General features: G+C 39.8%; 2 protein-coding genes across 3 annotated transcripts in view; one reads left to right on the forward strand and one right to left on the reverse strand.

Moving 5' to 3' along the window:
• REC114 (REC114 meiotic recombination protein) overlaps positions 1–6,255 on the forward strand; it is a 285,499-nt gene extending 279,244 nt beyond the window's left edge. Inside the window, exons 5-7 of the mRNA XM_044277110.1 lie at positions 1,029–1,130; positions 1,223–1,291; positions 4,459–6,255. Of these exons, the coding sequence (XP_044133045.1) occupies positions 1,029–1,130; positions 1,223–1,291; positions 4,459–4,803 (516 nt within the window). The 3' untranslated portion in view covers positions 4,804–6,255. The remainder of the gene's footprint in view (positions 1–1,028; positions 1,131–1,222; positions 1,292–4,458) is intronic.
• NPTN (neuroplastin) overlaps positions 4,851–15,302 on the reverse strand; it is an 81,582-nt gene continuing 71,130 nt past the window's right edge. Inside the window, exons 7-9 of one of the 2 annotated variants that reach the window (XM_044279842.1) lie at positions 12,372–12,381; positions 9,176–9,245; positions 4,851–6,526 (exon numbers count right to left, since the gene is read on the reverse strand). In XM_044279842.1, the coding sequence (XP_044135777.1) occupies positions 9,185–9,245; positions 12,372–12,381 (71 nt within the window). In that variant the 3' untranslated portion in view covers positions 4,851–6,526; positions 9,176–9,184. Of the gene's footprint in view, positions 6,527–9,175; positions 9,246–12,371; positions 12,394–15,302 lie in introns of both variants that reach the window. The other variant, XM_044279840.1, reaches the window with a different exon arrangement.

A 15,302-nucleotide genomic window follows, 5' to 3' on the forward strand; every position in this document is an offset into this window, starting at 1 on the left:
TATGAACTAAGTATACAGACATAGAGAGCGTCACCCGGGGATCTCACTGCACTTATTATCCCTGGGCGCCGCTTCGTTCTCCCGCTATGCCCTCCAGTATCTTTGGTCACTAAGTTATAGGAGGTGGAGTCTGCCCTTGTTCTGCTGTAGCGCTGGCCAATCGCAGCACAGAGCTCACAGCCTGGGAGATTATTTTCTCCCAGGCTGTGAGCTCTGCAATTGGCCAGCGTTACAGCAGAACAAGGGCAGACTCCGCCTACTATAACTTAGTGACCGAAATCTCTGCCTACTATAACTTAGTGACCGAAGATACCGGAGGGCATAGCGGGAGAACGGAGCGGCGCCCAGGGATAATAGTAAGTGCAGTGAGATCCCCGCCGCTCTCCATGTCTGTATACTTAGTTCACAATGTCAGGATCCGTGAAAGGTCCTCTTTAAGACCATTGCTGAGATTTTCCTGCCTTGACATTGTGTTAACACAAGTTTATATGCTCCAGACAAGCAAACTGCCAAAACGTCAGCTTTTGTAGAGGTGGTCACTAGGGATGAGCGTCTCGACTTCGGATGAAACATCAGAAGTCGATTCGCTCATCCCTAGTGGTCACACTTGCCGATGATCATTTAATCAAGGGCATTTGATTAGCATTACCTTGCTACTTACCATCTTAATTGCTATAGAAGCAGTAAGGCTGCACTCATTACTTAATAATGATATGGTTTGTCATGTGTTGTTCATATGAGCTTGAATATACATACCGTAATTTTAAGACCTCTTTATAATAAAAATAAATAAATCACATTATTCAAAGAGGGAGTGCTATTTTTTTTATGACTATATATCTTAAACAAGAGACAAAATGTCATAGAAACCAGAAAATGGCCATGTTTTGCACTCCAAACATAACAGCTAATGCTGCCAAGCTGGCTAAAGGCTCTTAACTATATGTATATTATGTACTGAAATCCAGTGTAAAATATATATATATATATATACGCATACAGACTTTTTTTTTTTCGTGTAGACTGAGGTCCGCATGTTCAGAGTTCAGTTTGATGGTGACTCCAAGGATAAAGCCCAGGAAAACTGTGACAATTGCTTTCAAAGACTTCAACATTTCTTGTGCGACCAGGTCTGCTGTTCAAATTTTTTTTTAAAAGTAATTACATAATCAAAAGATTATAAATGGTAATGTTAGACTTTGTCTTCTACGTTTTGTTTTAGAATGAATCAGTTCAAGAGTCCCCTCAAAGCTTTCCAGAACAACGGATTACCATGACAGAGGTGGCACAGGTAGATATCTATTTTTTTTTTCTGTAATGCCTAACCAAAACCTGGACAATTCTTTTTCTAGGTCTAGAAGCAAACCATGTTTTATACCCAGCAGAAATTCATGGTTAATTTTCTTCTGTATAAAAACTTAATACAAAATGAAAATGTAACATTTGTCTAAATATCAATATTGTCATTTTGTGAATCCAGCCATTTATGACACTTGCAGATTTTACTACAACACCCCCCAGTATAACTCTGGGCACAATATTAACAGCAGTGCATTTTTTCAGTTTCCCTGTAATTGTAGTGGTATAAACAGTGCCTTTCCTACTCCAAGGAGACTGTAAAGTGCCTGCCTTTTCTATCAATTATAAAGTAGACTTCAGCACAACATGTTTCCGTGCAGTTCAATCGTAGTTTATTAAATTCATTCTGCAGTTGTAATTTCATGACGTTTCGGCTGAATGTCCTTCTTCAGACTAGTGCCGCTAATGTTGTGAGGTATATGAATAACAGCGCTAAGGGTAAACCGCATTTGATGCTGTGTGTGAGGCTAAAGGCCTTTTCTGTCAGTTATCTTAACAGGCTCCTCTCCTTTTGCACTGACCACATGTAGTAGTGTATACTTCTGTACTCTCTCCTAAAATGTGACCAGTGCTGGTAGGAAAAATCCTGCGAGCAGCTTATTACAAGAATCTTCCTGCTTTGTCTTAATTGCCCGAAGATTAGCACTAAAAGCACATAGGTGTGCAAGGTAGACCAAGTTGTTGTCCAGCCCGGACTTCCTCTATGACCAAGCTAGTAATTAATTAAACTGAGGCTTGCAGTTAGATGCAAGTTTTAGACCCAATTGTACTTCTGATCTTTACTATAGGGAAATATGTCATTAAAACGGTGTGGGCATTACACAGTGAGTGCATGGAAAGCTCTAGACGTCCCAGTTTTTTGGAGATCCAGTCCCGGTTTTAGTTCCAAATTAAAAAACAAAACTGCACTGGATGAATATAGCAGATACCTCACCTCATTGTAATCATCTGTATAACTGAATATGGCAAGCAAATAACATTAAATGGCCACCAACTTTTCACAGAACTTTGCATAAATCAATAGTAGAAGCGACTATAAGAAACATGAGAGCTATCAGCTGTTTCTTCCCCTCCCTTCTCTAAAAATCACTTTGAAAATAGACAGCTGCTGCTCACTGAAGTATCAGATTATATCATACAATAAAAGTCTATGGAGAGAGGAGTGAGCAGGAATTAAGGATGACCCTAGAGACACGCACACACAGCAAGAGAAACTGTACAGTTAAATAGCAAATTTCAGTGCCATATTCTCAACCATCGCAGTCAGTACCTCTGGTACAAGGCTGCATTTGAGTGAGAGAACATTAGGAAGTAGATTCTCCTTTACTTTGTGTGTGAAGTGGATGGGAGCTAGTCTTCATCCACCAGATCTGGAAGAACTGCAACCTAGGGAAAACTGCTACAAAATGCCAGATACAAGTCATATAATGGGCAGAAATAGTGTTATTTATCATGTATACACTGTACTATTGATTAGTGCAAAGTTTATTGAAAGGTTACGTGCTCTTTGATGGAGTTACATGTTAAAGGGAATGTGTCACAATTTTTTCTGCCATTTAAAACTAGATAGTGACACATACCCTTTTTCTAAACAGTTTTTATTTTCCGATTACAGATTTGTTTTATTCAATTTCCTGATCATAATTATGGGGGCTGCAATCTTGTGTGAGCTGTTAACAACATTTAGAGAGATGCTTTACAGCAGCCACCATGGGCCATAGACACAAGGGACAGACAGGGACCTCAGTGACTCCTATGGGAGAGTTTTCTAGGCATTCTCTGACTTATGCAGAGGTCAGGAGGGAGTAGATAAGCTGTGATCTCATCTATTGTGAATGGTGGATACTGTGTTATCTATATAGAGGTGATATATACCGACCAAGAGAAGGCACCTATTAGGCTTAGTGGCCAGTGCAAAAACAGCAGGATTTTATGTCCTTTATATAAAAAATAAAAAAACACTAAAACATATTAAGAATATTTTAAACATGAAAAGACAATTTAAGGCTACTTTCACACTTGCATTCGGTGCGGATCCGGCTGCATAACAGCTTTTTCAGATCTGAGTTTTCACATCGTGAAAATTCTGATCCGACAGTATATTCTAACACAGAGGCGTTCCCATGGTGATGGGGACGCTTCAAGTTATAATATACTAAGAACTGTGTACATGACTGCCCTCTGCTGCCTGGCAGCACCCGATCTCTTACAGGGGGCTGTGATCAGCACAATTAACCCCAGACCCCCCCCCCCCCCCCCCATCCCCAGTATTAAATTCATTGGTGGCCAGTGCGCGCGCCCCCTGTATTAAATTCATTGGTGGCCAGTGCGGGGCCCCCCCCCCTCGTATTAAAATTAACCCCTCAGCACCTGAGGGGTTAATTGTGCAGATCACAGCCCCCTGTAAGAGATCGGGTGCTGCCAGGCAGCAGGGGGCAGTCATGTACACAGTTGTTAGTATATCCTAATTTGAAGCGTCGCCATCACCATGGGAACTCCTCTGTGTTAGAATATACCATCAGATTTGAGTTAGATCGTGAAAACTCAGATCCGACAGTATATTCTAACAGAGGCATTCCCATGGTGATGGGGACGCTTCAAGTTAAAATATACCATCGGATTGGAGAAAACTCAGATCCGAATGGTATATTAATAGGGACTCCTGACTTTACATTGAAAGTCAATGGGGGACGTTTCGCTCCGCACGGCCAGGCGGACACCAAAATGCTGCAAGCTGCGTTCGGGTGTCCGCCTGCTGAGCGGAACGGAGGCGAAACGGAGCCATACTGATGCATTCTGAGTGGATCCGCATCCACTCAGAATGCATTGGGGCCGTACGGATCCGTTCGGGGCCGCTTGTGAGAGCCTCCAAAAGGAACTCACAAGCGGAACCCCGAACGCAAGTGTTAAAGTAGCCTAAACAATATGTCACTTTCTGATCACACATTCTCTTTAAACAGGCATCAATAACAAAACTGCTGTTATGCTAACAGAATCACAGGGAATTCACAGAAGTGTGTGAAAAATGACTTGCAATATATTTATAGGTATTTACGATGAGGTGGTTAGTAGAGAGTATAGCATATAAAGCACTTATAGAGACAATATAAACTAATCTGGCAAATATACTTTTTTGGCAAACGAATGGATGATAAGTCTCATGTGGCTGTGTATGTACAAGTGTTTCTGATTTTTTGTATGAAATTTGTGTCCTCTGCTTGGGAAAATGCCTATAAGATGAACATTTGTACCAAAGTAATTCACGTTTTGCATTTACAGGGCATAGTGGTAAGCAAACAAGCAAATGACACCACCTCGACCTATATGTGCCCTCCCTTAAATGAGGAGCTGTGTTCCTTCCTCAAATTATGTCTCTTGGACCAGAACTTCCCAGGATTTGTTGAAGCTGTGGAAAAAGAGTTGAACAAACTTATAAAAAGCTAAGTGCTGGGGGAAAAAAAACACTAAAAAAAGCTTTACACCAGAATACATTCCTGTTTTAGTTTGTTTATATTGTATCAACAAGTGTATTTTCCACACACATTATTACACTTCAATTGCACAATCCATGGGCTCATGCAACTAGAACATTCCCCCACCCCTCTGCCCAGTAAGAGATATTACATATTTGATATACTGACACATTTACATCTAGTTGCATAGAATAGAACCATGCTTTAAAGAACAAATGTAAAATCTCATTAAATAACCCAAATTAAACAAAAACCCCAAAGAAAAAATATATATATAACTTATAAAAAGTCTGCCTGCATGAATGTACATTTTGACATAACAGTGCAAAAGGATTGAAGAATATACATGATTGAACCAATGTTCACTTATAAAGCATCCCACCTAATTTTTCAATATGGTCTCTTATCTTTAGCAGGTCATTTTAAATATTTGCACTAAGTCAAATCAGTTTGTCATCCAGTTACGCTAGGCCTTAAATGGGTTGTCCTGGTTCAGAGCTGAGCCCGGACATAACCTCCTCTTCACTTATTTACCATGTACAAGTGCTTCTTCTTTACTACCAGTGACATACCAGGCTTCACATGGGTATGCTAGGCAGAGACTTCGACTTAGAAGTGAGCCCGGTGATGTCACCGGCACAAATAGGTGGCCTTTAGCGCTGCCCTACAATGTTTTACAGGCTAGGGCAGCGCTAAAGACAGCTCATTAGTGCTTTGATGCTCCACTCATAGATGGTGAAGAAGAGGTTATGTCCAGGTTCAGCTCTGAACCTGGACAACCCCTTAAAAGTACTTCTGTGAATGGTTGCTTATAACATTTACATTAGATATTTAACTTCTCAGAGAAAAAGCCATAATGATACTTTGTAACTATACAGCCAAAACATTCCTGTTAAGCCTTCTTCAGTACAAAGTACTGGACATTTGGTGAAGCAACGCATGATATTCCAGTACAAAACAGAGCAGACAGATGTATATTGTATATAAAAAAAATCAAGAATCGTTGTGACATACATTAGGCCCTAGGACGCCACCGTATGAGTTATAAAATAAGCTATTCCATGCTTGAGGAAACTTTTTTGAATAATTTTTAGAATGTTCAGGGTCATTGAAACGATGCTTCATCTGACTGTCATATGGCAGCTACAACATTCACAAGCCATCCAATACTCAGCTTTAAAAAATACATGATACTTTCATTACAATGGATGCATTCTGCTCAATTAAGATACATGCCAAATATACAGAAAAAAAAAAATATGGAAAAAAATTAATAAAAATATATAAAATAAACCTGCTGTCCAAGCCTCTACTATCCCGTTGGAAGGCTTACATTTTGTGTATGTGTGTAATAAGATATATATATATATATATATATATATATATATATATATATATATATATATATATATATATATATATATATAATCTTAAGTGATTAAAAAAAAAAAGCCACAGCACACAAAGCTGCATATGCACTCTATTTTTGAAGCTCCTTAATACCCAATCAGTTTTTAGTCTCCATGGAGGCTATATAAGGCATGCTTTAAAAAAATAGTTTTGTACCCTCAGTCACATGAAGAAAAAAAAAAAAACACACACAAAAAAGGAATATTGAAGTCTTAAGATAGACTTTCATAGCAATGTGAGCTCTTTAAAAGGATAATTTGTTGTCTGGTCAAATCCACAAATCTCTGAAAAAGAAAAGTAGAGGAAAAAACAAAAATTAGACAGACAAATAGAAAACACAATGACCATTTACTGAGCTTACCAGGACTAGAAAAGGATGGCTGTTTTCTTCCAAGAACATCCCCACACCTACCCATAGGTTGTGTATGGTATCACATGTCAGCACTATTCATTTTCAGGCAGCTGAATTGCAATACCAACTACAACTCCATGACAGGCACAGTGCTGCTTTTGTATGAAAGCAGCCATGTTTTTAAAGAGTTATTTCCATCTTAGATATTGATGGCATAGCGCTTGGACACATTGGGGGTCCCACTGTGGAGGTGCAAGTGGGTCCCAAAGGTGAGAGCCACACCTATCTGACATGGATAGCATACCAATGGTTACCATTAAAAGGACATAGTAACCAATTATTCATTTGTTTTCCTCCGTATGGTCCAAGTTTCATTTCCACTTTATGAAACATTACTGCCTATATTTAGGAATGTTGGATACCTTCTTTTAATATGCATGTTAAATGTTATTGGGATCCCAATGAGCATCTGTAGAGATCAGTGGACACATGCTGATTACATAAATTTGTGATGGCTGTAATTAGGGCTGCACGAAATATCGCAAAATTAATCAAATCGCGATAATCGGCAAATGCAATATGGCGATCTGGCCGACCCGAAAATGCCGCGATTATATATGAAGGGGCCCCGCGCACATAACTGGCTGTGTGTGTAAAGTATTTTACTAGTGTGTGAAACAATCTCTCTCCTATTGATAACAGGTCCAGCCTCTGTACTCACTGTCACCATGAATGCACTGCAGCGAGCTGGCGCGTGACTGAGGTCACTTAGTAAGGCTCCTGCTTCCTGAAGTGGGAGGAGCGTTACTAAGTGACATCAGTCACGCGCCGGCCAGCTTGCTGCAGTGCATTCATAGTGACAGTGAGTACAGAGGCTGGCCATGTTTTCAATAGGAGAGAGCTTGTTTTACACACTAGTAAAATACTTTACACACAAATCCAGTTATGTGCGCAGTTTAGGACACATAGGGCCATGAGGGGGACCAGCATAAGATGCTATATGTCTTATACTGGCCCCCCTCACGGCCCTATTTGTCATAGCACACATCCCCCATAACAGCGCGTCCTCCACAGATCCACCCCATAACAGCGCGTCCTCCACAGATCCACCCCATAACAGCGCGTCCTCCACAGATCCACCCCATAACAGCGCGTCCTCCACAGATCCACCCCATAACAGCGCGTCCTCCACAGATCCACCCCATAACAGCGCGTCCTCCACAGATCCACCCCATAACAGCGCGTCCTCCACAGATCCACCCCATAACTATGTCATACCCAGCCGCGTCAGCGGCTCATATGGGAAAATCCAAGCAAATAGACCTCTAGCACAATTCCCTTAAAATATCGTATTGCATATCATTATCGCAATTTTTAGGGCCCTAATCGCAATCGCACAAAATTCCCATATCGTACAGCCCTAGCACTAGTCATTTTTGATGTCCAAATCCACACATTTCAAGAACTTATTCCTGCTGAGCGCCTTTTTGGTAACATGAAATACCAGGGTGGATCCTATTAAAAGAAGCCTAGCCTAGATCAACACTAGTTATAAACCAAAGCAGAATTCAATCAGCATTTTTTTTTTTTGTTTTAAAGAGGACCTTTCATGGGTTTATGTATTACAAACTGGTATGCTTACCAGATATAGTGTGACCCTATTTTCCCTTCAAAAATACCCCTCTGTTCTGCTGCTGTGCCACTGCTATTTTTGGCACTTGATATGCTAATTCAAGGTATCGGTACAGGCAGAAGGAGACATTACTTTTCCTCATTGGCATCTCCTTTTCCCTGGCTGTGATGCTGCAATGGACTGCCCCACAGCCAAATAGAAGGTGATCTGTTCTCGTGAGATTTACCAGAACAGGTTATGTATGTATGCATGCATGTAAAGTACTTGCTGTACTCGCTTATATAGCCTGTTCTTGTGAGATTTGGTAATCTCATAAAAACAGCTTACCTTCTACCTGGCTGTGGAGCAGTCCGCTGCGAGAGAGAAGGGGATGCCCACTGAGGAAGGGGAATGTGTCCTCCTCCCTGTACTGATAATCTGAATTAGCATATCAAGCACCTGCACAGCGGCAGAACAGAGGGGTATAAAAAAAAAAAAAAGTTTACATCTATAGAGGCTGCTGTATCTGGTAAGCATACCAGTTTGTAATACATAAACCCATGAAAGGTCCTCTTTAACTTATTGAACCCGCAAAGAACAACTCTGAACATCAAGTGATTCAGGGAATGGTTGTCTGAAATCTAGCGTGCAGGCAGAGCTCTTGTTTCCTGTGACTACAAACTATCATTGTTCTTGCCCTAGACCAGTGTTTCCCAACCAGTGTGCCTCCAGCTGTTGCAAAACTACAACTCCCAGCATGCCCGCACAGCCAAAGGCTGTCAAGGCATGCTGGGAGTTGTAGTTTTGCAACAGCTGGAGGCACACTGGTTGGGAAACACTGCCCTAGACAATACTCAAAACATAGACACTATAGTATACTTGATGAAGCACCCGTATCTATAGCTAGTGGTGGTTGTGGTGTTACTCAACATCGTTTTTTTTTTTACCATGAAATCTTCCTTTACTTACCAGATTTATTTAGCTTGTGTTTCGTTGCCTCAAGTTCTTATCTTTGTGGTTGTTTGTAGAGTTACTCTTCCTGAAAGTGTAAAAAAACATAAGGGTCAAACATAAACCATTTAGAATTTATATAAAATGGACTTGTATACAATATCTGTATATAAATATGACATGCAAAAATGTTGCATCCATAATAAACAAGCAGATTTAAAGTGGCTGGCCATTTTATAGCTAATCTTAAAGGCTATGTACACCTTTGGCAATAGGCCTGAGGCAGCAATTTACAGAGCCTCTTCTATATGAAGTCCTATCCTATGGACAGAAGTGAGCTGACAGTTGTCACACGTCACCAGTCCCCTCTGTATACTGATCCCCATGTTAGCCCACCACAAGTGCATTGTATTTTGAGCTAAAAATCATTCTTTTTTATTTATTTTTTCTAATTTGTCGATCTAGGCATATCGTTTTCGGAGTTATGCGTTATTATTCAATAAAGCTGTGGCCAGTTTAAATCCTACATAGGGTGTCCGCTTGTGCTTTTGGTTGTGCCACAGCTTTAGTAAAATCTATAAAAGTCTAATAAGTATTGTGTTTGCCATCGCCTGTATGTGATGCACCCAATTCGGCGGTCATGATTCACACAACTAGAAAAACAGTTAACCCTTTGTGACAGAATGGCGCAATATTTTGAATAAAGACCAAATAAAAAATTATTTTAAGCCAAAATGAGTAAAATACATAGCTTTTTAAAGTTTGTGAAAAATGAATTTCTGCAACTTACCAATATATTCTTTATTAAGTTCAGCACCATTTTACTTTATTACTGATGCCATGTTCCCTAGCTCAGCCATGTTCCCTGGCTGCAGATGTACAGCATGCAACCAAATAAGTCTTTTAGCTTCCTCTACTGAAAAAAGTTGCATCTTTATGGCTGGTCTTAACATATGTTGAAGTGGCTAACCCCTTTAAAGGATAACTGTCATTTTTATTTTTTTTTATTTTTTTTTGAGTATTGGATTGTGGTGATTAATATAGAAACATAGAATGTGTCGGCAGATAAGAACCATTTGGCCAATCTAGTCTGCCAAATATACTAAGTACTATGGATAGCCCCTGGCCCTATCTTATATGAAGGATGGCCTTATGCCTATCCCATGCATGCTTAAACTCCTCCACTGTATTTGCAGCTGCCACTTCTGCAGGAAGGCTATTCCATGCATCCACTACTCTCTCAGTAAAGTAATACTTCCTGATACTACTTTTAAACCTTTGCCCCGCTAATTTAAAACTATGTCCTCTTGTAGCAGTTTTTCTTCTTTTAAATATTCTCTCCTCTTTTACCTTGTTGATTCCCTTTATGTATTTAAAAATTTCTATCATATCCCCTCTGTCTCGTCTTTCTTCCAAGCTATACATGTTATCTCCTTGGTGGCCCTATTTCAACTTTTCACTGTGTGTTCAATTACCCCTTAATTCCACATTTTTGTTCCCTGTACTGCCTACTTTTACCTGTGCTTAAAATAGGGTTGCTAGGCATGGTCCGTCTATCTGTTGAAGGACGGAGGACGCAGAAGCACGCAACGTGCAGGGACACATTATTGACAGCCAGGGACTGTAAGTAAATGATTAAAGCCAGGTCCTCCCCAGCAGCTGATAACAGTGCCCGGGCTGTGTGCACTTCTCCCTGTCCCTGCGCTTGGCAGACGTTCCCTCACTCAGCAGAGCTGGAGAAAGCAGAGTTGGAGCAGCGCAGGGAAGGGAGATCTGCCGTCTGCTCAGTGTATAAATGAAAGCAACATGTGGTAAAAGGACCCCTTTGTGCTGCAGGAGATTAACCCTTTAGGGGGAGGGCTGTGGTTACTGACACTTTTGGGGGGCTATTGTTACTGGCTAGTGAGGGCAGGCGGGATTAGCCTCAGGGTGAGGGCAGTGGCTGCCATCTTAACTGAATAGTGAAATTGCATTTTTATGCAGACTGGTTGCTAAGGGCTGAAGCTTATTAAATATGGGGTAAGTCAGTCTAATAGTAACTGATTCTGGAATATCATGTTATTAGTAACTACATATATGAAAATAGAAATTGGGGTCTAAATGTGACAGTTATCCTTTAATATTAAATATGAAAAGTCAGACAGAAGTTGCTATGGACAGCAGCATTTACAACACTCCCACTGAATACTTATTGTAGAGGTTATCAACCATGGAAAAAAAAATCTCCCAAAAGGGCTCAGAGAAGCAATATTTACCTCCTGCTCCCATTCGGACACTCGGGATGCATGTTGGTGGTCTCTATTTCCTAGTCTAGTCTCGACACACAGTAAATGCAATGACTCAGCGAATCACTGGCCTCAACAGTGACCCATGTCTGCCAGTGAGGTAGAGGCCAGCTGTGACCCACCAAGTGTCTGAACCGGAGCAGTGGGAGGGAATCAATGAGGTGAGCACCGCTTACCTCCAAGAAACGTTGAGCCATACGAGAAAAAAAAAATTCTCTTTTGGGCAACTCCTACCTATAGAAAAGTCTATAGAGGGAAAAGGGCAATAAATAACACCATATATTCCAGTGTATTGCCTCATTTTGTAAAAAAAAAATACCAAAAACGCTTTGCATGTAGTGTGTTCTATTGAACTATAGACTATAATAGGAACCTGTCGCATTACATATGCAGTCTGATTTGCCAGTATCTTGTTAAAGAGTAGGATGAGCTGAGCAGATATACAACTGCGTAAAAATATTTAGTTAGCTTGTTCACATTGACCGGAATCACTGCACATGCTTAGTCCAGTCGTTGGTCTCAACTCAGTGATCGACATCCTACCTTGTATGAGATGGCTGAAGTCTAAGCAATGAGAGCAGAGATTTCTATAGAGTAATTTAACACGTTATAGAAGTCCTGACCTGTCCGTTTTAGTAATTATATTCTGCATGAAATGACAATTCTGGAGCATTTATTCTTTTGACTCTACATTGTGCCATTTCTCTATTATTCTTTCAATTGGGTGCGTCCTTGCCCACTGATAGCATTGATTGGATGTCACATATGAAAGGACACCCCCTCCCCAACTGGTAACAGCCAGTTATACATTTATTCATAATAATATTTTAACATGTAAGCATACTGTACTGGAAGGAAAAGTAATGCAATGGATAAACATGAAAAGGAGTGAGAACCGGGTGTTTTACGTACGCAGAACTTTTACTTACATAGGTCCAGCTGGTTCATCGTCTGCACAGAACATCCAAGACATTGTGAGAAGGGAAGGAAACCAAAAAGAAAAAGTTACATCAGTAAAAAGCACAATCATATTTACACATTTGTTAGTGGAGTGACTGAGGTTCATTCTGTGCGGACGCTTCACAGTCACTTGCATCTTAAGGCGTCTTGTTATTGTAAATGACTGGATATGTTCTTTACAATGAAGCTTAAGGCTGATAGGCCATGAAGGACTGCAACTGTAGTGGACAGATTGTTGTGATTTATTGAAATCATCTTGTCCCCTAGTTCCAGTGGTTCACTGAGTAAATTTAATGGGAAGACAAACCCAACATTTCAGTTGTAAAATCCTGCTGGTTGTTTTCTTACAGTTGGGGGGGGGGGGGGGGGGGGGGGTAATGGGTGTGTCTGTGATCAGTGATGAGTATGTCCTCCCTGATCCGGGCATTCATTTTTATAGAAATAAGTGACTTATTAGATGCTAAACTGCTTTTCCTAACACTATGATGAGATAACTGGAAGTAATCCCCGTCAGACTTCAGCTACTTTTATTTTTTTTAGGCCCTTAGACCCGTTTCACGCATTCTTCAGCAATTGACAAATTATTTGGATGTTTCTAAGAATTATTATTTATTTTACAATATTTGTTTAAGAATCAATTTCAAGTGACCATCTATACACTGCAGACATCTGGGATATTGAAAAGCAAGGGAGTGTTCACTGAAGTCTTTAAGAAAAAATGAACAGCAGGATTCCACAAGGAGACTAGTGCACATGAAGCAAAAAGATGGAGAGAAGGTACAATCTCTGAAACAAGTGTTGGTACCTGCATGAGCACAAACAGGGAGTAATATGATCACATGACCTATATTACTTCCTTTCTACCTGCTGCCAACACATGAACAAGTCAACAGGTAGTCAAAAAGAAAAAAAAAAAAAAGGCTTCTGGGGGGAGAAAAAAAAATATCAAAGCAAAATAAATAAGAAATGTGCACAAACAGTCGACAAGCCTTTGTCCACAGACATCTGGTAAACTGTTAAAATGCATTTTGAAATGGGACAGAAAAGTCAGACTGAATAGGACTACAGCGTGCTGAATTAACTCACAAGAGCTACATTTACACAGAGGGCCTGAGACACAGCAACCAATTCCCTAAACAAAAACAGGCACACACACGCACACACACTAATGCAACACCAGTGCATCCACTAGTAAGTAAACATTTTCTTCTATCAATGTTAGAGACAGCAGAGGGTTAGAATCCCAGCTATGTTTATTCACTACTTGGCATCACCTTCTAAGTTTTGCTGTATATCTAAAAGCATTCTCTAGCGACATCTAGTGCTTCTAGGCTAGCAGTGTCTTAGTTCCTAAAAACTAAAAAAAAAAAAATATATATATATATATATATATATATATCCTAACCATATGTAACATTCATAGATATACATTTAAAAAGCAAAAATGCTGAAAAAAACAACACCTCATCAAAAGTTTTTTTTAGCAGACCCCTTAGTGTAAGTGAAAAATGTGAAATGAGGTTGCACTCCAGCCTTGCCCTCATCATAGGGATATTAAATAAAAACGAAAATTAAAAGCATGTGTTTACAGAAACCAGTCACAATTGTATTTTCCAGTCTGCCAGAAAAATTTGAACTCCAGTTTTAACATGCAGCATTTTTTATATAAACGCAACAAAAATGTGCATCCAAATTACCAGCATTTAAACTGGGTAGAATATGGGTGGTGTTCTCATTCAACAGGTTTCATATAATATAATTATAGGCAGTTTACTGTACAGCACTGCCAAGTGAAATTACACTAGAAAAGCTATCCATCTTGACTAGGTAGTAATTAAAAAGAAAAGCTAATTCTCAAGATACAGAGCCTTGTAATTTTTAACTTTTTTGTTTGCACTGATCACAAAAATACTGCTGACTGGACAAGGGTAAAATAGTGGACTGAATCAAAGCTAAGCATTACTTCATACTGGGAGATTTGACTGGAACTGTCCTTCAACAAAAAGGTAGGCACGTTTACATATGAATATTTATGAATGTCACAATATATTCTTTGACAGCAGTCATTTAAAACGTTTTTCCAGGCTCCCGATACTGATGAACTTTCCTCAAGATAGGTCATCAGTATCCCACCTGTGGTTGTCTGTAACCCTGCACTCCCAAATATCAGCTGTTCCCCACCTACTGAAAAGCCAGAAGCAGAGTTCCATTTCAAAATAAGTGGCCATGCTGGGTTACTGCAACTCACCTCCCACTGAAGTGAAGTTGCGCTTCTGCCTCTGTTCTGGTATTTCCTTTGTCAGTAGCTACAGCAACATTTGAACAATGGGGGGTTCAGGGTGTCAGATCCCCATTAATCGGATATTGGAAACCTATCCTGAAGATAGGTAATCAATATCAGGAACCTTCAAAAAAAAGCTTTAAATAAGATAACAATGCAAAATTATTTTTTACGTAAGCTGCATTAGGAGTGAATGAAACCACTAATCTTTATGGAACCCTCCCCACCTTGTTCACTAAGGAAGGAAGCAAAAACAAGGGGGTAGTGGGGAACATAAAATGCCCATTCCACGTAAAGCAAACATATCTATATTGAATTTTCTGTATTAAAATACAGAGATTTTTATATTAAAGTGTGGTGTAACAGTAGAGTATGATTAAAAAAATAAAATAAAAATGATTCCAAGATATTTCAAGTGAAAAAACAAAAAAAAAAAACACCACATTTAACACTGCTGTGTATATTCAGCGGACAGCAGATATAGGCTGTTTATCACTACCATCCAGCCAATCTAAATAGATTATATATTTAAAACAGTCAGAGTTTTTTTTCCCGATATAATACTCCAAATTGGTTGCATTTTTGCAAGCAGTAGGTTATGGATCCAATGCATCTAAAA

Source organism: Bufo gargarizans, chromosome 2, assembly GCF_014858855.1.
Source record: "Bufo gargarizans isolate SCDJY-AF-19 chromosome 2, ASM1485885v1, whole genome shotgun sequence".
Taxonomy (NCBI): Eukaryota; Metazoa; Chordata; class Amphibia; order Anura; family Bufonidae; genus Bufo; species Bufo gargarizans.